At 38.1% G+C, this 24,061-nt stretch overlaps 1 protein-coding gene and 1 long non-coding RNA gene across 5 annotated transcripts in view; one reads left to right on the top strand and one right to left on the bottom strand.

Annotated features, from left to right (window-relative positions):
* The window catches only part of SLC8A1 (solute carrier family 8 member A1), a 385,605-nt gene extending 371,963 nt beyond the window's left edge, over positions 1–13,642 (bottom strand). For 2 of the 4 annotated variants that reach the window (XM_059188495.1, XM_059188497.1), the window contains exon 1: positions 13,452–13,642. In XM_059188495.1, coding sequence (XP_059044478.1) covers positions 13,452–13,484 — 33 coding nt within the window. In that variant the 5' untranslated portion in view covers positions 13,485–13,642. The remainder of the gene's footprint in view (positions 1–13,451) is intronic. The other 2 variants (XM_059188503.1, XM_059188504.1) reach the window with 1 other exon arrangement.
* On the top strand, positions 12,848–21,299 carry LOC131840490 (uncharacterized). Its single transcript, XR_009357374.1, has 3 exons — positions 12,848–13,153; positions 19,283–19,371; positions 20,677–21,299. It is a non-coding gene; the product is annotated as an uncharacterized LOC131840490 (long non-coding RNA).
* Positions 21,300–24,061: the final 2,762 nt, after the last annotated feature.

The following is a 24,061-nucleotide window of genomic DNA, read 5'->3' as shown; positions in this document are numbered from 1 at the left end:
GAGGTGGATAGCTTTTGAGATTGGTGAGTCTGGATACTCTTACAATAAATGGACTATGTTTTGGATATAGGGATATAGGATGAAGGAAAGCCTTCAACATGTGAATGAATAGTGTTATAAAAATCTGTTTATTAGTTAGGTGGACCTTAGGGTATGAAGAACCAATGGGATTCTTACAATTAAGAGTTTGGAGCTAAATAAGGAAGGGACAGGCCCCCAGCTTGGGGCATGTGGAATACAAAAGAAACACATAACTCCTGAGAGAACATTTTCTTCTAGTTCTCTATCTGATGAGAATTATTTGGCTCATTTGCTTCATTATTCCATAAGCATTTATGGACTACACCCACAGTATGTCAGACACTGTGCCAAGCCCTTCTATACAAAGATGAGTAAGATAAGTACATGCCCCCAAGTTGCTTAGAGTCTAATGAGGAGGCGGAAAAATACACGTCCACAATACGGAATAGGATCATGGAGATCTAGGCAGGGAACCATAGGTGCACAGCAGGAGAATATCGATCAGAATAGGATAACAGGGAGGGGCATTACAGAGAGAATGGTTCTTGTTTTGAGTCTTAAAGCAAGGGCAGGGTTTGTTAAGTGAAAACATAAACACACACTGAAGGAAGACGGTATGAACAGGTAAGAAAATGGAGAGCGGAGCCACTTCTGACTGCTTCAGTGAATCAAGAGTAGTTTGGTAAAGCTGGGACAAAGAACGTTTCTTGGGAGACAGAGAAGAACAGGCTTAAAGACATAGGCCGGCCCACAATTTCATGGGTCTTTGGAGCTTACCCAGTGAATTTGGATTTTATCCTGGAAGTTATCATTAAACAATTTTACAGATGAGGATGCCTGATTAAAATTGCATTTTAGCAAGAAGACTTTGGCAACTGAGTAGGGTCGGGGGAGGATGTTGGGAGTGACCAGGCTGGAGGAAGTGCTTCTCTTAGCATGTAACTGCAGTAATTCATGTAATAACTATAAAAGGCAGTGGCAATGGATATGAGAGACATTCAGGAGATATGAACTACAGGATTTGAGGACTGATTTGTTGTGGTAGGGAGACAGCAACTCAAGGAAAGGAGTCCAAGTTGACTTTTTGATTTAAGGTTAATCAAAAAGTTCAATAAACCAGAAAGATCAGTCAGGTAGATTGTAAAACTGATGAGTGTAACTTTGAAAATACTAAGTGTAGATCAAGGGATCTGCAGACATGGTTTAATAGACAGTCAGATGTATGGATAGGAGGCTGGACAGTAAACATTAGTAAGGAAAAGTAGAATCAAAGGTAAAAGTGGTGGAGATAGTACTTGGTTACTCCAAATTTGTTCATTTGCTTTGCATAAGTAAATTACATACTTATGTATGAAAACTTTTCAAAAGAGAACCTCCAGCCAATCCGTAGCTTGAGGAACTCTGGAGATAGGAAGAGGGGTCATAAGATTCCTAATAAACCAATAGAGTTTCAATGTCCAAGGTCAAGTCAGCCTAACCTCATAACATGTAAGGATCTTAAACTAACCAGACAAGAGAGATGCTGGTGGTGAAAGACCCCTCCCCTAGAAGATAGATAGGATAACTAACCGCTTGTTTGCTTTTCTGTGAACCGCTGGCTTTTAGGCGTAAATTAGGTTATTAATTGCTCTTTTGCCCTTCTGTAACTGCTTGGCTTATAGAAATAATAGAAGACGCCATGATGGCATTCCTACCTTCCCCCTTCTTGTTCCCCCTCCCTGCCTCTCTCCTCCCGCGCGAGGGCCCTCAGAACCAATCAGCTTGTTCCCCCTTCCCGCCTCTCTCTTCCCGCCTCTCTCTTCCCACGCGTGGGTCCTTAGAGCCAATCAGCAAACTCCACGTATGCCTTTTTCAAAAGTTCTAACTGTCAACCAATCAGTTGCGCCCCACCCAAAACTTGTTTGTACCTGTCTATAAAAACCCGGCACCACCCCAGCCGGGTGTGCTCAGCTAGCAGGAGCTGCTGACCACCTGCAGGCGTGCGCTGACCATCCGCAGGCGCCTGCGTAACAATAAAGAACCTCTTGCTGATTGCATCCAGTGGCAGTGTTGGATTCTTGGGTAAGGGGATCCGCAGGTCTTTCAGTGGCACATGATTTTTAAATTTTATCAAGATATTTTACATAACTACACAAAAGTGCTTTGGACCAAAAGGAAAAATATGGACTGATTGATAATGTAATTAGGTGGAATCCTTATTAACAGCTGCAGTCAAAGACTGCTGACTCAAGATGGATAGAAAGTGAATGGTGTGCTGCATGGCACTGTCCTTGGCTTTGGCCAAATACTTTGACAGAGCAGCAGATAAAGACATAAAAGCCACTCTCACTATGGTTGCAACAGATACCAAAATTGAAGAATAAAAGCAGGCTGGATGACATTTAGGATCCACAAATATCTTAACAGATGATATTTGATAGAGGTAGGTCTCAAGGTCCTGCACATGGAGCTCTCAAAATTATTTGCCACTTACTTGTTGGCTGAGTTGTTATCAATCCCCTTGACACATAAACTAAATAAATTAAAAAATAGGAAGAGACTAGTGCACATTCAAAGGAGAGTTTTTAGGCTTTACACTAAGCTAGAATTCACACACACATCATAGAAGAATCCACTGACACTGGAGTTCTGGAGTACTCCAGTGGAGACACTGGAGCCATAGAGCAAGTTCGAGGAAAATGTAGTAATTGTTGGTCCTCAGAGACTTCAAGGGATGTCAGTTGGAATACGAATTATGTTTTGCAAGATTATAAGAACTAGAAGTAGCATTACTAGATACAAGAAGTTACCCTTCTTTATTAATCTCTTCTTTGTTAATAAATATATAATAAATAAATACAATACCCTTCTTTATTAATAAGTGCTGTTATGCACTTGTGCAGAGTGGAGTGGATAATATCATTTCTCTGGAGCCATATTTGTCTGGCTCTGGAGCCATATTTGTCTGGCTCTACTATTTACTATTTACTACTATTTGTCCTTCTGGCTCACCTTGGGCAGATTTCATTTTCTCCCTCCCTGTCTCTTTTTACTTACCAGAAAATGAGATGATGATAAGACCCAGTTCATAAGGATTCAATGAATTGATGCATGTAAATACACTGAGAAAAGCCTCTGGCACATAGAAATTGCTTTATGTGTTAGCTACTACTGTTATTAGTCTTTACAGGAACATAGAGGACAATTGCCCTCCACCCCCAAGGAGATACTACATAGAAAAAGAGATTTAGAGATGTACTCGTTAAGCAGCTTTTTAAAATTTATGAATTATTTGTAAGCCAGTGTCCAGAAGTTGGTGACAGTTTCCAAGTCTTCTGGTTGCTAATTCAACTACACAACTCCCATCAGACTATATGGGAAGTCAGTTGTAAGTGGTAGCTTTACTCTAGGGCCCAAAACAAATTTCTTCTTGATCATCTGACAAGGTTAGATACTACTTTTATTTCTGAGCTCATCTTGACTTCTTACTTTACATACTTTAGATTTCCATGCAAGTTTTTGACTTCTGTATCAATGGCAATTCAGAATCCTTGACCAAATCCAAGCCCTTATTCAGGGAAAATGAAAGAGCACCAAGAAGCTTTTACTTCTAAAAGTTCCCAGGCATAAACTGAAGTCCATAGAACCATAAGCACAAAGCAAATAGTAGATTTTCATGGAAAATGGAAAAAGACTTATTTGTATCTCTAGAAGATCAGAGCAACCTTGACATTCTGGTAGCAGCTAAATCAGTATGAGATTGCTTCTAAATTGTGGTTTGCATTTTTTCATAATACTGAGTTATCTACCCAGCAATCTAACTAAAATTTCTGGATCAAATCTTGAAACCACATTCATCATCCGTTCTATTCTATCACCGAATGATAGCTTTTTCTTAGAACATTATTCCATGGAAGGTTGAAGTCACAGGATATTATCTCCTTGAAAAAATAAAATCTATGGACAAATGACTTTGAGAAATAGCATATACCAGAAAGAGTGTCTAGATATTCTCAAGGCAGATTAACTTACTAAAAGCTCCAAGAATCAATTTACCTATGTTTTACATAGTAGTACGTAGTTTATTCTTTCACAGAATTATGTTTAGTCAATAGCCCATTAATATATTATAAATCTTACTTGGTGAAACAATTCGTAACTATAACTTTTAGCTGCTTTTCCTTGAACACCTACTCAGTACACATTTATTCTTGAAAACAGTCCCTTAGTTATAGCAAGCCCATGTCTCAGTTCGCCCAGGGCATTTCTGGTTCACTGCCATTGATCTGGTGTAATTATTATTTTATTTATTTATTTATTTATTTATTTATTTATTTGACAGAGAGAGATCACAAGCAGGCAGAGAGGCAGGCAGAGAGAGAGAAGGAAGCAGGCTCCCCGCTGAGCAGAGAGCGTGATGTGGGGCTCGATCCCAGGACCTGATCTGGTGTAATTATTAATAGTTGCCCCTTTTGTTCTCAAGAATGTCTTCATGACCAATTATATAGACACTCGACCCATAAGGGCACTATGATTATCACCTACTTTTATTTATTTATTTTTAAGCAGGCTCCAGGCCTATCGTGAAACTGAACTTGGAGCCTGAACTCACAATCCTGAGATTAAGACCTGAGTTGAGATCAAGAGTCAGATCTTCAACAAATGGAGCCACCCAGTCAGCCCTGCCTTTTTTCGTTTTGCTTACCTTTCTACAGTTCACCCTTCCTACTGCAGCCAGAATTAACTTAAAAAAAAAAAATGTCAGTGAGTTCATTCCATTTCTGAGCCCATAATCTTCCAACAGATTCCTAACACCTTCAGAATTAAAGTCCCCCAACTCAGTCTTCAAATCTTTGGGCTTCAAAGACCTAATGAACTGGCAGCTGGCTATATCTCTGATGTTTGTTTGTTTATTTGTTTGTTTTTACCACTCCTACTTTTTATCCAGTTTCACTGGGTCTGTTTGTAGAACAGATCAAGGATGCTCTTACCTCGATCCCTTTCAACTCGCTGTTTCTTCCCTCTGTTAATAATCTTCCCCCTCATTATTCATGTGACTTGTTTCCTCACCATATTTAATTTTCTGCTTGAATTTGACTTCCTCCAACCACCCTATTCTAAAAATGATTTTCCTTCTTTTTGTCTATCTCCTTATCCTACTGTACTTTTTATTTGGTGTTGGTATTGAGTCATACCTCTGATACCCCACTTCTATTAGCACTGTGGAACCTCTGTTAAGGTGTATGTATCCTCTTTATATTACAGTTAAGGTATATGTTATATACACCTTAAGGTGTAAGTATCTTCTTTATACACAGTTTCTACTATGTTCAATTCTTCGACATAAATTAACAAAGTAATTGAAAATAACTCCACACACTTCCTCACTTTAGAAAACTGACATTTTAAAATAATGTTGCCAATTTTTTCATGAACACCTCCCCCCCACCATTCTAGGGGACATTACTTGCTTTGATTGGCAAGTAATGTCTTTTGACAAGCACGCAGGATTTTAAAAAACATGGATTCAATCTGTATTCGTTGTTTTTGAAAATTGACATGTAATTGAGCCAGAGACACTTGGAGACAAAGAACTTTCTAGAGATCACCCAGTAAGGCTCTTAGTAAGACAGGGAAAACAGGGAGAAAAGTGTTTCTTCAAGTTCTTGACCGGGTGTGTGGACATCTGTCCTCTTTGGGTTTGTTCCTCATCATGCCCTTTGGGGGCTGCCCTTGCCCACCTAGCAGCAATTTCAATTCTGTGGCCCCATCTCATGTAGTACACAGGTGGACCTGACTGGACCTTATTAATAAGAATATACCATCCAAGGGGAGCTGTAGTTCCTACCTTCCTCAACTCATAGCAGCATCCTTATTGGGACCTGGTGCTAAGAAACCTTTTCTCCTCAGAGACTGCTGGCCCAAGAGGGTCCCAGCCAGAGCGAGCTGCTTTCTTTGTGTTGTTAAGACTTTATCTTTGGTGGGGCACCTGGGTGGCTCAGTGGGTTAAGGCCTCTGCCTTCAGCTCAGGTCATGGTCCCAGGGTCCTGGGATTAAGCCCCGCATTGGGCTCTCTGCTGGGCGGGGAGCCTGCTTTCTCTTCTCTCTCTCTCTCTCTGTCTCTGCCTGCCCCTCTGCCTACTTGTAATCTCTGTCAAATAAATAAATAAATAAAATCTTAAAAAAAAAAAGACTTTATCTTTGGTGACTGGATTCCCATTTATTTTGAGAAAAACACATAAGCCTGGAAACTTTTGATTAGGCAAATTGCAAAGATGCATCTAATATCTTATTTTATATGTATTTTTAAAGATTTTATTATTTATTTGACAGACAGAGATCACAAGTAGGCAGAGAGGCAGGCAGAGAGAGAGGGGGAAGCAGGCTCCCTGCTGAGCAGAGAGCCCGATGCGGGGCTCGATCCCAGGACCCTGAGATCATTACCTGAGCCAAAGGCAGAGGCTTTAACCTACTGAGCCACCCAGGTGCCCCTAATATCCTATTTTAAATTAAAGAGGTTTAAATGGTAAGACCACAAAAGAGAGAGAGAGAGAGAATCTTTCATCTCCTCCACCCACCATGAATGCAATGAGTGGTACTGGTCTTGGTGCTATAACCAGGGAATCAAAGTATCAAGGAACTTCTTCTGTCTTCCCAGTGAGCTTCAGTCTTTACCCTTAACCAAGCTCATACCATGAAGCAGCAAAGATTACCTCTAGACATTATCCTCATACACTCAAATAGATTATTGAAGGGAAAACAACAACAACAACAACAACAACAAAATGAGCTTTGGGACATACATTCTCTATAGTATTTACTTCATCTGTGTTCCCTAAAAAGCATGGGTCTAAATTTTGGCTTTGGGACTCAGGGACTGAACTTAAGCTAAATATATAGTGTTACTTAAATTTAGTTCCTTAATAATGAAAATTTTGGTGTCTGGTTTGTGGTTTTATTTTTGTTTTTACACCCTCTGAACTGCTCAGGAAACTGCGATTTAGTTTAATGAATTATTACGGCTGTTTACTGTTGATACGGTGGTTGACTTTTGGTAGTTTAAAAAATGTAACCTATTAAGGCTTATAAATATATGGGGCCTATAGGAGCTCTAGTTTTTGCTTGCCTCTGATCTTATTTGCTTTCCCATTCTCCTACCTGCATCAGAGTAGACATTTCTCTAAGGCAAAAGAATATTTTAAATTAATAGTTGCAAAATAATTTCTGGGGAAACAATAAGATAAATAATTTTTCCTGTGTGGCAGAACACAATAGAGTGGTAGGGAGTGAATTTGACCTCTATTTCTCTGCATACACATGATAGAAAGAGGAGAAAAGAGGTAAGTTTTCATGACATGCTCTTTGCAAAAAATAAAATAAATAAACAAGCAACCAACTTCTGTATAATTTCTGTTACCATAGATAAAATAGATTGCATCATTGTTTTCATAAAACAAATACATAATTCTGCAATATTGTATGTTGAATTCCTGAAAGTTCCATGTTCTTAAGCATAAACTAAAATGTAAGTTGAATGTCACGTGGAGTTCCTGTTCTTCATTTTAGATTAATTGGAATTTAAAGGCAATTTAATATGTTTGAGAGATGGATCCCTGAAAATAATACTAACTTTCATTTGGATGATTTTTATCCCATTTTATGATTTTTGTCTAACTCATTTTCCTACGTAACAGGAAGAATGAAGAATGGGGGGAAGGATGTAAAGATTCTGACGCGTATTTATTGAAACATGATACAATGAACAGCGAGGGGAAGAGGTTGGAATATAGTCACAGAATAATAATTTAACTTCTATGTCTGGAAAGTATCCAATCAACAGTTTGGAAATGTTACTTTATAAAGAAAAATCAATATTATATCTTATTCAGAAATATTAAGTGTTATTTAATAACTATTTAACAATAAATAATACTTAATATTAAATAAACATTTCTTATGATTCTTATTCAGAAGCACTATTTCAAATGATTGGCTTACTTGTTCAACAGGCTAAATTAAATGAACACTAATCTGAGAAAAGTTTGCTTTTCTTATAAGACACTATACTGAATACTTTCAACATTACTTTTTTGATGCATTAATTTATTTGTTTCCCTTTTTTAAAGGCCAGGAAACAATTGTGAGGCAGTTGTAATACAGAAGCTAAGCACAGACTTCAAATCCTGTTTTTTTTATTTACCTGCTGTGTGACCTTGGATATATCGCATAACCTTTCTGTGTAGCACTCTTTGTAAAATGGATGCTTATCTTACAAACCAATTGTCAGAATTAATAAATTAACATATGTGACTTGTTTAGAACCATGCTTGGAAAATAATAGACCTCAACACATGTCAAGATCATTTCTAGGAAGCTTGCCTTAAGGAAGCTTGCATTAAGATGCACATTTGGGAGCTAATAGATTTGTCTGAATCTAGAATTCAGAGCTTTAACCAAAAGAAAAAAAAAGCTTTTTATTTTATAGCATACATTTTATCCATATAGGTAAAACAACAGTAAATAAGGTAAGATTTAGAAATCATATGTTAAAATTATATTTCTCTAAACAAAATTTAAGAATAGCTTGCAATTGATAATGTCATTTCATATATGATCACATCTTATCTCTCAGGGGACAAGCTGCTGGACAGATGAAAGGACCAGACTATAATTACTCTTATAATTACTATTATATATTATTATTAATTGGAACATAATGCATTACTCTGAATAGAGTATTCGATGTATTCTTCTATTTCTAAAACACACCTTGCTCAGAAGAGGATTCAAGAAGTGTCTTGTTAATGGTGCCCTTTTCTATGATGATATGAGTCCATTTTGAGATTGCTTTTTTGTATATCTCTTAATATTCATGAATAAATATAAATCTGTATTTATTAATTCTTGGTATATTAATAGTTTGCAGACTCAACTTCATGATATGATTTGAAATAGGAGAGGCATTCAATGCTTATAATCAACCAAAGAGTGTTTAATCAGTACCTCCCAAAGCCAGTTAAGCGTCTGCCATGTGCTCAGGTTTTGATCTCAGGGCCCTGGGATAGAGCCCAGCCCTCTGCCCCTCCCATGCCCCTGCTCCCATGTGCTCTCTCTCTCTCAAATAAATAAATAAATAAATAAAATCTTTAAAAAAAGGAATTCATCTATACTCTCCTTGAAATGTGATCACTCTTCTACTTAGTATTTCTAGTTTCAGAGACTTCCTTGAGAGACTGATTTGATTTTATTCTTGCTTACAAAGATGGTACCACCATTTATTGGCCACTATGCCAAACTCCTCGTTTGCATTTTTCTACTTAATCCCTTCACTGTGGTTTTCACTGTGAAATGGAGGGAAGGAAATGGAGGTCACAGAGGTGATGTCACCTGTTCAAGGTCACACAGCCGTGAGTACATTGAAGAGCCAGAATGAAATTTAGCGGGTGTGACTCTACCCACCCACAGCGACCAGAACTCTGCTGGCTGCTTTCCACTACCTTGAAGAGGTAGACTTCAGCCCAGGCTGAAGTCTAAGGCTTTTAAATTTTATTTACCTGCATTTAGTCCAGACTCTTTCCTTACAGGGTTTGGACAACCTAGTCTTCATTTCCCACCTACATGGCAGAAGTCTTTTGTGGCCTTACATGTCCTCATCGTATTTTGGCTAGCGTTAGTTTCTTGTTCATAGACTTTGACATGTGATAAATTAATATATATTTTGCATAAAATCATGCACTCTCTTCTCAAAGGTCTTGCCATTTAAAAATGCAAAAGTAATAAATAAATAAATAAATAAGACAATGATTTGCTTATTCCTTAGAAAACAGTTGCTATCCAAAATTAATAAGGCTTTTCAAGATGGCTGTTTAATAGTTGCTAAAACAATAGAAAATTTCATTTAACATCTGTAGTTCAGAACCATAATATCATATATTCATATATTTTTTTACCTTTCAATAATTGTGGCTAACACGCATATGTTTCAGGCTAAAGAAGTATATGAAATGTCAAATAGATTCGTATCAATCCTATGGCTTAGAGGAAACTTCTTTTTAAATATCCTGAAACTTTTATGGAGGAACTCCATGTCACCAAAGATTACATCAACAAAACTTTCAAAGAAATAGTCTCTTTGGGAAAGAGCTCATTTTTAATCTTCGGCTGTGGTTCTGTTAACTCCCCCAGTTGAAATAAACTGAAGTGGTTACCACCTTTTTTATTACAAAAAGGAAGTGGTTCTTAACCTTGGCTGCATATTTAAATTTTATGGGATAGATTTAAAAAAATTAACTACCCTTGCCTGGACCCCATGACCATTTGTAGTTCATCAGGGGTGTAGTGTGGGCAGCACTTTATCCAAGTGCTTCTAATGAGCAGTTAGAAGTGAGAAGCATGGGAAAAAGTCAAAGGGGAGGAAAGCCCATCTTCTCACCAGCACCAAGTGTCACAGAGTTCATTACCTTCTTGTTACTTTATATACCTTAAAACTGCCTTTAAAAACCCTCTGCCATAAAATTCTTCTAATATCTTGCCATGACACTTGAAAAGAGCGTGTAACTTTAAGATTAAGAAAGACGTGCTACAAGAACAGGCTAGTTCTGATCGGAAAACCAAAGGATCTGGATTCTGGGGAAACTTCGCTTCCCATTGATTAACCTTGAAGAAAGTGGACAGCCTCTCTGGTCTTCAAATTTGTTCCCTAGTCTCTTGTCACCTTTAAGGTTCTTGCAGCCATCAGTGGTTTGTCTGAGACCACTCGAAGTCCCACAGTTTTTAATCATCTGAGAGAATTTTATTTTACTTTATGTTCCTAAAGGGATTCTTAAAACAAAGTAACCAATGCTATCATTTCCTTGAAACTTGATGAATTTTCCTGTAAGCCAAAATTTTTCATTATCTCTGGAAAAGGAAACTTCTATTCTTACTTTCATATAAACTCCCCCTTCAGTATTCAGGGAAGTTGTTTCCCGCTGAAGCCCCTAAAAGCCCTTAATCTTCCTACTCATTGGGGCACAGCTGACCCAGCCCAGGAGCTATTGTCTCTGGTCCTGCCATATACACGGGAGCCTCAAATCCGTGCTCTATGCTCTTGGGATAAATTTCAACTCCTGTGTCATTCTTGGTCACCATGAATTTCCTTCATATCTTCAGCTAACTATGGCATAGAACATCTCTTTTTTTTTTCCCACGAGACTGTCAATATTTTCAATTCCCCTCTCAAAATATGACTTTCCCAAGATTTTCTACATGTATAGTCATCCCTGAGTGCTTCACAGGTCATAGTCAAAAGGTCAAGTAGTTTATTTGTCAATTTTCTTCATAGATGTTTACATAGTCCATATGAAAATAGCAGTAAGTCACTCTTTATTACTTATATTACACTTCTCAAATTTGCTTGCTAAAGAAGAACAGGAATAGGCATTTCTCATGAGGAATGCACATGAGATGAAATGTACTTGGCAGTAAGCAACTGAGAAAACAGCCAATGATGTCATCTATGCATTGCATCTGGTCACAAATACTAGTGACATAATTTATAATAACCTTTTACTTATTGAAAATTGCCCAGACTCCTGTTGTGCTGTTCCTTTAGAAAAGCTGGTTGGTATGTAGTGTTTAATTAAATATTTTAAAGCCATCCTTTTGTAGGCCTGTTCCACTTTAGCTAAAGTTATGACAGCTTGTCTCAGTTGGTTTAAAAAAAGAAGGCATAGTTTATTGCCTGTTTCGCTCATGCGTGCGCGCGCATGCGCATGAGAATATTAGTGTTGTTAAGTCAAATAGCCTATTTTAGAGGTGTGTGAAGGGTAAGTTTGAATGTGCTGTTAATTTAGCGTGTTGTCAGTGTAAATAGTCTAGACATGAAAAGGAATAATTTTATGAAAACATCCATGTTTTGTATTATAATTGTTTTAGTAATGATGAAGTATTATTATTGGAGTAGAACAATGTTTTCTCCTTCGCTGCTGCTTTTTTTTTTTTTTTTTGTATTATGGAAACTTCACAATTTGAAAGAAGCCACCACATAACTATAGTCATCTTATCTATATTACCTAAGTGAATTGTTTTTTCCTCTATCTAATTTATACAAAGAACATCTCCTTGCTTGTTATTATAAACCATTTTATTATTTTCTTATACTTGTTTATTAAACATTTTGCATGTCATCCTTTGTCATCAGGGAGGGAAAAAATACGTTCAATTTTTTCTTTCTTTTTTTCCCCCCTCTTATGCGCTATTTTAAGATTGAAGACCTACATAACAAGGGGGCTGAAATCTTGCTTGAAATAGAGACAAATTATTCTCAACAACTGAAATTGTAAATTTACATTTCATTTTCTTGCACAAAAATTCTTTTAATTCAATCTTGGAAAAACACACACATTTTACAGATATGACCTATAAATTTTTCCTTTGACTTTCGTGAGTGTTTGGCAATAGTTCCCAGATTTTGCCAACAATTTTGAAAAGACTGCTTTAATGATCTAATTATTACAATTTGGTAATTAGCTAGAGTAGCATTTCAAAGTGTTATTGATATGACTTGTTTGAGCTAACGAGTATTTTAGAAAATAGACTAGAGTCACAGAGATCCTGGTTTTGTTCTTGCCTTCACGTTTACACTTAAACTTTGAACCCCTGAGACATGCTGCTTTTGTGGTTCTGTCCCAATCCAGAATTCTCAAACATCCCTGACAGCTAAACTAGAATAATCTTTGGGGAAATCTCCCCTCAAGTTCCTATGTTTTCAGTCATTAACAAAAAAGAAAGAAAAATGTTAAAGGTAGCGAGAACCATCCAGTGTTTACAGCTGGTTTCAGCAATTTCAACTTGCGCAAGACCCGTGTTTGTGAAAGCAACTCAAGAATCTTTGAACAGGATGTAATCAACCTCCGATCTGCTGAGAAACACTGCAGAAATGACTTCCCCTGCCAAAAATAATAATGTCGTTTACAAGCAGCTCTTCCATGTCTGAGGAAGAACTAGCCCCACGTGTGAGTTTATGCCGGCTTCAGAGGAGCTAGCAAGGAAAAGGGCAAATCCTACCAATCCCAGGCTAAAATACCCCGTATCAGAACCTGAGGGAAGCTGTGGCCCATTCCAAAGGTGCTGGCAACATCCAGGAAGATTCATATCCACAAAAATCCAAACGGTAAGTGACCCCAGACAAAGGGATTATAATTGGCGGCCATTCTGTGCTGTCCCCTTCTCTCTGCAACCAAGCTGCCCTGTTTTGTGAAGGCAGAGCTGTCAAATATCTCTTAGTCACCAGCTCCAACCCAAATCTTTCTTTCTTTTTTTTTTTTTTCTCTTTCTTTCCTTTTTTTATCCCCCCCCCCCCCCAAAATGTCATCTGGCAGCTTCCCTTAAAGGACATCAAGAGCTCTCGGGAGGGAATATTCCTGAATGATCCTTTAGATAAGTTTCATCCCCAAAAGCCCTGCACCTACCTCTCTCTCAAGTCTGGGCTGTTCAGTCCGCATGGGCTGGATGTGAAAAAAGACCCGGGATGATGGCTTCTCCGAATTTACCAGAAAGAAAGGACCTGGGATGCTTGTCCTTTAAGTGTCTCTAAACATGGTTTGCATAGCTGGATCTCTGCTTATCTGTGCCTTTCGGCTTTCGCTTCCATACATGGATCTGTTCCCAACAGTAACTGCAAGCTGTGGAAAAGCAGCTATCTGGCAGCTCCCCGCTTCATCCAACACATGGACGATAAAAATACACATCTAGAGATCCTTCCAGCCAGGCCCATTTCCCGCCCCGCCGTCCTGCCACGATGCCTTTTTGGAAAGATGCTTTCAGATTGGCATTTCTACTCCTCAGACGTTTGGAACATAACCGCTTTCCCCCTCATTCCCACATAGAGCTTTTAGGATGTGGGTTTGCTTAGCTTTATGAAAACAGAGGCACGATTACAGTTCCTGACCAGGGTCTTCATGCTTACAGAATTTAGCGATAAGATACGTACAGGACCTGCACAAGGTTTAGTGAATGAATGAACACATCAATGAGCGGCTGAACAAATGGACAGTGTGTGTGAACGAATGCACACATATTTAATGCATTTAATTAGTGAAGAATAGTTGTTAACACTCTGAAATCTTTGTCTTAAAGGATCGGGTAGGAGCAGAAGGTCAAAGTAATCAAATCGCTAAGACAGGAGAGGCCAGCCTCTTCCTTAAACAGCTTCTCATTTAGAATATAGCAGCAGTAAGCTACCATCTAGCATATAGCGTGAGATTTAGAAAACTCCTTTTAATGTTAAATGTAAACTTGAATGGAATACTAATTGCTACATTTGTTAACTGTGACTGATACTTTAAATGTGACCTAAATTTTAAGGGTAGGAGTCGGAGAAGGAGAAATTCGGCTCTGGCTAATAAAGGTATTGGTGAGAGTTACTCCTTCAGGGGGTGGTGGAAACTCCACTTAGTCTTCTAGTTCCTGGAAATTGGGCTTTTCCGTCTTAAAATTTCACTCTCTTTCTCTTTTTCTGTCCCATGTCTGTTGTTACTCGTGTGTGTGTGTGTGCGCGTGTGTGTGTGTGTACATATATATAAAAGAGAGAGAGAATTTCCAAGTAACATTTTTCCGTTCACCATTTTTTTTTTTGAGTCATGTTAAAACTCTCACAGAGTCTCTTGTTTGAAGAAGAAGAAGAAGAAATTGGAGGTGTACAAGGTTAATTCATTTTTGCATACTGAAATGGAACGAATTTGCTTAAAACATTCCAGAGGAAAAGGGGGAAGGATAGATGAAACACGATTGGCAAAATGATAATCGTCGCAGGTGGTTGAATGCTCAATAGGGGACTCAATATATTATCTTCTCTACTTTGTGTATGTTTTAAAATTAGAGACCCCAGGAAACAAACTGAGGGTTTCAGAGGGGAGGGGTAGGGGGAGGGGGTAACAGGGTGATGGGTACTAAGGAGGGCACGTGGTGTGATGAGCACTGGATGTTATACACAATCACTGAACACTATATCAAAAATGAATGATGTTCATTACATACAGTGGCTAACTGAACATAATAAAAAAGAGATTATTGAAAAATAAAATCTTAAAAAAGTAAAGAGAAGAGAGGAGAGTGCAAGATAGATATATTAATGGTGAGTTTGAGGAATTCTAGATTTGCATAATCTTGGCAAAGCAAAGCACTAAAGCCAGAACAAGAAGGGGCAAGTTGTTTGTTTTTCTTTCATGCAGAATATTCTGATATTCAAACCTCCCCTTCTTCCCCTTCAATCAGACATACCTATGTGTGTGTATATACATACATGTATTCCATATAATAATACATCTTATGTTGTATATATCTATACAATGTATTATATATATGCATAATAATATATTATCTATATAATATGTATCCTATATAACAATAAGGTATAACTAAGGAAAATTAAGATATGGTATTTTAAAAGTTGACCAAATGTAGTTCAGTGATGGATATGATGAATGGTGACTGTACCCACAAGCGGTTCAGGACCCTTTCTTCCCTTCCTTTTTTCTGCTTTAGAAATCTGAATGGGGGGGTGGTTAGCGCCTGGGTGGCTCAGTCAGTGAAGCGTCTGCCTGTGGCTCAGGTCATGATTCCAGGGTCCTGGGATTGAGCCCTGCATTGGGATTTCAGTTCAGCGGGGAACCTTCTTCTCCCTCTCCCTCTGTATGCTTGGTTGCTCTCATTCTCTCTCTCTCTGTCTCTCTTTCAAATAAATAAATAAATAAAATCTTAAAAAAGAAATCCTAAAGGGAAACTCTTTTTTTTTTTTTTCTTTTTCCCCCCCTGCACTGTCCCTTGCAGCTAGGGACAACCATGTAACAGGTTTCTGGCCACATAGGTGTAAACAAGAATCACCTGAGTGACTTCAGGAAAGTGTTTATTTATTAAAAAGGGACAGATTCAGCTTTTGCCCCCCCCCCCTTGGCTCTATATCTCTTCCACTTGTTTCCTTCCCAGACAATAGACTTGACTTCTGAAATCGCAGCAGCTTCTCAGTGGGCAGGAGGGGACAAGGAGGACAAAGGCCTGTGAGATGAAGAAGCTGGAGCAGACAGACAGACAGAATTTCAGTTCTTGACAGTGTCACTGAGTCGCTGTAACAATGAACTACCCACCCCTGGACTTCTTGTTCTTTGAGAAAAAGAAAACCAGAAATAATACAAAAAGTGGATTTCATCCATTTTGAGAGATCAGGCTTTTGTGGAGAGTTCTTGGGTTTTGTTTGTTTGTTTGTTTGTTTTTGTTTGTTTTTCGGTTCCAAGTATTTTGGTGGATGATGGTAACATTCAAATTCAAATTCTGATTTTTCCCCTCTACCCTCAGCACTGTTCAATCCTTCCCCAAACCATTTAGGATAAAATATAAACTTCTTAGCACAGTTCTCAGATATGTTTCAAAATTTATTTGCAGTGCAGATCTTCATGTCATCTCTGGTCACCACCCACCAAGGTCCTTTCATTTCCCCAGCTTCGAGTGACTGCTGTGTGTGTGCAGCCTGGCCAGGTAGAAAGCCACGGTTTTCCTCAGACTTCTTCTGCTATTTTCCTGTGGCTTTTCTTTCTGCACAGAGCACTCTTCTTTCTCTTCTATATTTAGCTAATTAATTTCAAGGCTCAGGTCAGCAGTTTTCTCCTCTGGGGAAAGGACCCTAAACCTTCCCATGTGGTTCAGGTTCCGGAGCACACATCGTACAACCCTTCCACTCTACCATTGTGGGGTACCTACTATTTCACTGGTTTGCTTTTTGACTCCATTTCAAGTTCCATACAGTCAGAGAACATATTTCATTTGTACTTGTATTATTAGGACTTAGCATGCAATAGGTATTCAATATAATATTTAAGTGAATAAATGACAAAATAAGTAGATTGGCTAATTATTCTTGATCAGAAAGATAAAGAAAGATGTCGTGGATCCATTGCATGGCTTTGAATGAGACTCCTTGGTCTCAAAGCAGGGTTAGAATTGAGACAGGCATGGACCAAGTAATGAGTACATATGTCCTGAGTTCCTGTGTGAATAAAATGGGTAAATGAGAAAGCAGGAATTCCCGGTGGACAGAGTTTGAATCATTGCCAAGAAGCAAGAATCAAGAAGTCAAGCAAGATCTGCTTGACTCATTGTGAGAAGCCCACGTTGGCTGAGGCTTGGAATGGAAAAAACCTGAAGGACCTCTAGTTGACAGGCTTATCATGTTGGTTTTGGGTAAGTTAAAGGGAGGAGTTTGGGCACAATCAAAATTGTGATTTTTTTTTTTAATGAGACTTAATTTTCCTTCTTGATGAGACTTGATAAAATAGAATACTACAGCAATCTTGAAAGCAAGTGTTTACTGAGACAAGCAGGTGGGTGGGTTCTTACTCAGCAAGAAAATTCTTAATGTCTTCTTTGTTTCTAAAGGTACATCTTACTTTCTAAGTCAACTATTGAATACATTAAAAGAGGAGAAGGAAGAGGAAGAGAGGTGTGATCTCCCATCAGAATGAAGTGTTGGGGCTCCACCTAGTTTAAAAATTAGTCTGCCGTGCTTATATGATCACTTGCATTTTAAATTCTGCCCAGAGCATTGAGAAGCAGATCGTTGTGCTCAACACAACAGACTGCATCTAGAAGGTCTCTTAATGTAATTTTAATAACCCTATATAAGAGGAATATTTAATTCATTTGGTATTTTCATTGTTAAAATATTTGATTATTTGCATCCTATATCATATGTCATGTCATATATCATATACATAATTTGGTGCTTTGAAGTTGTCAATAGCAATTTGGCTCTAACCGAGCTGGCAGTATCCAGGGAGATGATCTTAGATAAATTCATCTCATTTGTACTCTCTTCATAGGGCTTGATTTTGCTTTTCTCTGCCATTTGCAAATGATAGGCCCTCTTGCCTCTGCTTCTTTCTAAACTCATGTCCCATAAGCTGTAAGAAAAATTAAAAAAAAAATTGCAAGCAGATTTTTTTTTTGTCTTCCAATGTATGAGCCCTTGAACAACAGAATAGAAAGCCCAGACTGGTCTCATATTCCTCTAGGTTTTAAGTTCTCAAGCTCTTCATAGGTGTCCAATGATATTCCTTTGACTTTATATGGAACTTAAGGACCTCCCTCCAGGAGCAAGCACACAAGTCGGGATAGCCATAGTTACTTGAGAGTTTAATTCTATATCTCATTAAAAACAAAACAAAACAAAGAAAACCAAAATGTAACAGAATTCAATTATTTTTTTTCTTTATTGAAACTGTAGATTCTCCTTTGAAACTGGATTAGAATATTCTTGATTCCAGGCCATCTAATCTATTTATAGTACCTAATTTTAATGTTGTATTCCCAAATAAATTCCCAAAGTAATGTTTCTAAATAAATAAATTAAAAAAATATTAAGGACATTAATCAACTCAGATTCTTCTGTTATTAGGTGTGGGTTTTTTTTTTTTTTTTTGTCATCAGATACTATTTAAAAAAAATCTGTGTTTAAAAACCTTAACTAATTATAAGAGTGTATCATTTAAAGTCTATTCTATCTTATTCTATCTTCCCATGTAGATAGCCTAGTTAACCATGATGATGTCCTCGGGCTTATCTCTACAGAGCAGGCAGAGACATTAACATATAATGAAGAAGTTTTTTGTTTCGTTTTTGCAAATATTTCATTCAGCTATGGGCATAGCTTGAAGAGATGAGCTGAAACACTGGTAGAAATTTCAACATATTTTGATTGTAGTTGCTGGACACCTGAGTAAAGAGAAAATGTTGGAATGCCATAGCATTCTGTCCCTCTGGGACCCCAGCGAAGTGTTTGCAGGAGAGGGTGATTTAAAGGCACCGATGAACCAGGAATCATCCTGTCAGGTTAATAGGAGGCAGACTTAGCAAGGTCGGTGAAGCTGGTATGGACTTGGAAGGACTGAGCTGTGAGACTGTAGGAAGCATTTCTCCAAACACACTCAACCATTGGTCCAAAGAAAAGTCAAGAGACTTTGCAAAAATACATTATTATGCATTTCTGAGAATCTAACCATGTCCAGAGTCTCACACAGCCACTAGTATACGTCATGTGAGCCAGTCTTGTATACGTCATGTGAGCCAGTCATTAACATAGAAAAAAGTGTGGCAAGTGTTTAGAAAAGTGTCCAGACATTACAGGGAGATCTATATTTCTCCAAACCTGAGCTTATTTTATTTGCAATACTTTAGAACTACCTACAAGCTACTTCCAATGGATTGCTTTCTAAAGGCAACCAGTTCAGTAAATCTCTCTGCTTTCCTCCAGTCTTTTCATCCTGCATGTGAAATTTCAACCGTGATGGATGGAGAGTCTCTGGTCCAAAATCTCACCAAGTTTCTTATCCACAGATACAGGTAAGTGGAAATGGCAGTTCTCCAACTCTAGCATTACTCATTGTGATTGGTTTTTAACTCATTGCAGAGTCAAATAACACTGGTAAGTGTAATAAGATGTTTCAAAATATTTCTGTGCTTGTTCATCTGCGTGGAGGACATAAAGAGGCCAATCTTAAAGCAATGTGTTCTGATCAAGAAACAGCTGGCAATGGCAGGAGCCGGATAGGGAGCAATCAAGAATGGGAGGTTGATTTTGAATGAGACGTTTGTCCAACTGTGAGACTGAGTGATTGCAGCTGAGAATAAGGGCAAACACAATCGCCAGTGGCTCCAGGTATGAAGTTATTGAAACCAGACAGGTTTCATATTTTTTTTTCTGTTGCTACGTTCACATTTCATCCATAGATTGCAAGACTGTGGAGGAGGAAAAAGGTGCTTCAGTGTATTCTTATTCTTAATGACAGCTTCTGAGCTGTCATGATTTGAATTTACAAGGACAAAAAAGCTCCTTCAGAAACAAGTAACAATATATTCCAAAGCCAAATTGTGTATGGGACAGGTAAGAGTGACTCATCATTAAATGGTGTTGGATATGCATTGCCTCTGTAGCCTGCCCTCAATTTTTATATTGGTTGTGCTCTGTTTTCTCGACTTGGATAGCTATGGGCAAAGTCATTTCATTCTTCCTGGTTCCTAACAATGTCATTATTTTATTGAGATAGATCAAAGGAGATCAAAGGAGTCTATCAATAAATATGTGCTGTTGACTAATCTGTAATTGCAACACTTCATGTCTGGATGACACTTGAGTTTGGGGAATACGTTAGCATGCCTAATTTCTTTAAACTTCACTTCAACACCAATATATGGTCCGAAATGTGTGTCTCTTTAGGCCTCATTACTTCAAGGTCATACTTTCTGTATCGCACAAATACATCGCAGACACATAAAGAAAGACACATAGCCATGTAAGAAAAATTTCCCAAACTTGGGGCACCTGAGTGGCTCAGTTTCTTAAGCGTCTGCTTCAGCTCAGGTCTTGGTCTCAGTGTCCTGAGATGAGCCCCAAGTTGTCTCTGGCTCTTGGAGTCTGCTTCTTCCCCTCCCTTTTCCCTTCCCCTGCTCTTGCATGCACTCTCTCTCTCTGAAATAAATAAATAAAATTTTAAGAAAGGAAAAAGAAATAGTCCCCAAACTTAGGCTTCATGCTTTGTTTAGTATATCTAACAACATAATTTTTTAAATAAAAATCTTTCTCCTGCTTGTATTACAAAAATGGCTGCTTGATGATTAATAAATCTTTCTTTTCTTTCTTTCTGTAAGGCCTAGAGGGAGCCAATAACCACATGGAATACAAACAGGAATGAAATAAAGTTCTTGACCTCAATGAGATTGAAATTCACTTGCTTCTTCACCCAGTCCTTCTCAACCAGCATTCTCATTAGACAACCTCAGAGAAAGAAAAAAGAAGAAGGAGAAGAAAAAAAAAAAAACCACTTATTTTAGAACCTTGGGAGTCAAGCTGGAGCCTGGGCAGCCTTTCCACTGTTGGAACTCCTTTGTGGATGCTCAGATGTACAACACTCTTTTTCATCTGGTTGCTTTTATAATGCAAAGGGCAGAGGCAAATTATTTGGAGTACAATCAGTGGGTCCAGGGTATTGAAACACTCCTTCATGACAATGCCAAGTTACTTTATTTGTTCATGAAGCACTTGACAAATGAGAAAGAACAGCAGGCCTTCAAGAGAGAGCAGACAAGGAGTTGGCTCCCAATGTTTTCATTACCAAAAGAGGGTGTTAAAATGCATAGAAATGTTAAATCTCTCCTAAAAAAAAAATCAATGAATGACACATTCAGTTAGAGCGCACTCAACCCTGATTTCACAATCACAAGAGATGTTAATAGGGGAATGGTTCGGAAGTATAAAAAGTATTTTAATTTCACCTGCTGAGTGTTAATGCATTTGAAACATTAGAGGGGAAGCTCTTGAAGGGACATAGATGATCTGTACCGCCACCTACACTCTCTCAAACACAAATGATAATGTATGTGTATGGAAGGAAGTCTGTTCTGGGGAACACTACTTTTACTGAAATGGGTGTGTAGGCTTAAAAATGTCAGGTCTGACCATGAGACAGAAGTGTAACACCACTTGTTGGTATTTAGAGGGCATTTTTCTTTTGAGGCTCCCAAAGCAACTTATGGGTGTAACTCAATCTTTGTTGTTGTTATTTGGAATTTAACCATGTGCTTTCATGCATCTAGCAACCTGGAAAGTGACCAGGTCTCAGGGTACATGAACCTTTTAGAGATTTAGTTTCTTTTTAAGCCTGGCAAACAAGAAGGTAATGACCCCTAAACCGAGGCTACCCATGGGCAGGGGCTTCATGGAAGGTTGCTCCGTGGCTATAGGGATGTCATTCAGAGCCCCAACCCCAACATGGCCACAGTAGCGTAATACTCCACCTAGTGACCGATTAAAAGACCCAGCTCCTTTGAGGGTCCAGTGTCTACACCGAGAAATGGCAGAGTGTTTGTTCCAAAATGAAACTCTGGTGAAAAGGCTGCATCGGGCTTTCTAATATCATCACAATATTTTAATGAAAAAAAAAAAGTCCTATTTAGAGCATTTATATTTCACATCAATATAGTTATTTTGGGATTGAGATGCCATACTAGAGAACCACTGGGTCCTTATGATATTAGGATTTATGCAAGAAAGAGCACATTGTTGCCATGGGGATCAGTAAATAGTCTTGATCTGAGACACTAGTTCCCATTGCCAAGACATGGGTGGGAGAAGGTGGTTCCCACAGACTCTGTTTTCTCTAGACTAAAAATATAGCATGATTTCTATTAAAGGGCAATTAAAAAAAATTCTCGGTGATGTAGTCTAAAAGAAGCATACCCTATCATTTTCAGAACAATTAAGCAGTGAGCTCACTATCTAATACTTCAAGATTGTATTTGTACGTGATATTAATTATGTTCATTCTCTGTCACATCAGAGGTGGTGTTGCACCAGCAGCTTTTCTTACTTCTGTTCACAGGGTCTTAAAAAAGAAATGGTTTATGGAGATACATGTATTAGAGACATAAATTACTTCCTTTTAAGGGTTACAATATAAACTTAGCACTTCGAAGTTAACTCTTTAAAGTCATCGTTTGGCTTTATGAGATATTGCTCTAAATGGTTGTGATGAACGAGAATTTTCTATTTCTTCCAGTTTTTAGGGCCTTTGGTCAAGAAAGCCAAAACATTAGAATTTTTCCCCTGAAGTTTATTATTACATAGTAGGTCCAGATATCTTTAAGGAACCCTTGCATTCATAAGGTGTTGTAGAGTTTGCAAAGTGAATTTACCACCGATCATTTTGCCCAATGTACTTCACAGTCCTGTGAGATAGGCAAGGTTTATAATTAGGTAATTGTCTCCTTTTGTATGATGAGATGGCAACATAAAAAGTTCAAAATGTGGGGTGCTTGGGTGGCTCACTTGGTTAAGTGGCTGCCTTTGGCTCCGGTCATGACCCCAGGATCCTGGGATGGAGACCCACATTGGGCTCCCTGCTTAGTGGAGAGCCTGCTTCTCTCTCTCCTTCTGCCTGCTGCTCTGCCTACTTATACTCTCCATTTGTGTGTCAAATAAATAAAAAGCTTTAAAGAAAAAGTTCAAAATGCTTGCCTAAAGCTAAATTAATTGATAATACGTGTTAAGACTGAGCTAAAGGTCTCAAGATGAAAAAGACTTTCTTCTCTACTGTGGCATTAAGGAAATGATACATTTCATTGCATACAGTTCGTCCTATAAACTCTATCATTCCATCATCAAGACTTCTGGATTTAATTCTGTGACAATCAACACTAAAGTAATCATCTTAATTATTGTCTAAAAATTTTGTTGAACTAAATAGCAGTTAAGGAATATTGTCAATTGGCTGGGGCAGGCTATATCTATTCACGATCTGTGTAAGGGTATTTATTTTAAGAAAATTTGGCACATATGGTAAGGAACTAATTTTCAGTTCATACAAATTCTGCCAAAATTAAGTTTTATTTTACTACTTGGAAGGTAAGTTTCCTCCTCTTCCTCCACCTACTCTGTCTTCTCTTTCCCTCTGTCCCACATGACCTCTTGTAACCTTTCAGGCTTCGTAAGTATATCATTGCACAACTTAATCTATCTTTTTACATTACTTTGCTGGATCTCAAGATAGTACAGCCAAGTTTACAAAATTATTATTATTCCTCATGCTGTCTTCCTCCAAGGTATGTTTCTTATATAGAGTATTTGTTGCGCTGTTTCTAGTTTCAAATTAGTATAATTCATCAAGGGATCAACACTCACTGGAGAACTAAAGTATATGCATTTTGAATGACTGCTTCTCAGAAGTTCTAAAGCATGCTTTTCTCTACTTAAAAATTACTCCTTTTCATGCTGTCTCATTTTTCCTTGAACATTATTTTCAAAAGGACTCAATTTGATAAGAATTTCTCTTTTTTCAACTGCTCCCTGGGAGAGTCTTCTGTTGGTTCTTACTACCCAGGTCCCATCTCCATCCAGCTTCCTTGTCATCTTACCCTTCTTTCCTATGCACCACCCCCATGACTTTCTACAATTTTAATTTTCTCCTTAAATTATAGAGTTGGCTTCTTATGTTCGTCACCAGAGAATCCTGCTTGCTATACAAGAATGAAAAGAAAG

Source organism: Mustela lutreola, chromosome 9, assembly GCF_030435805.1.
Source record: "Mustela lutreola isolate mMusLut2 chromosome 9, mMusLut2.pri, whole genome shotgun sequence".
NCBI lineage: Eukaryota > Metazoa > Chordata > Mammalia > Carnivora > Mustelidae > Mustela > Mustela lutreola.
Note: the sequence above shows the minus strand (reverse complement) of the source record. Positions and strands in the feature narration are given on the sequence as shown.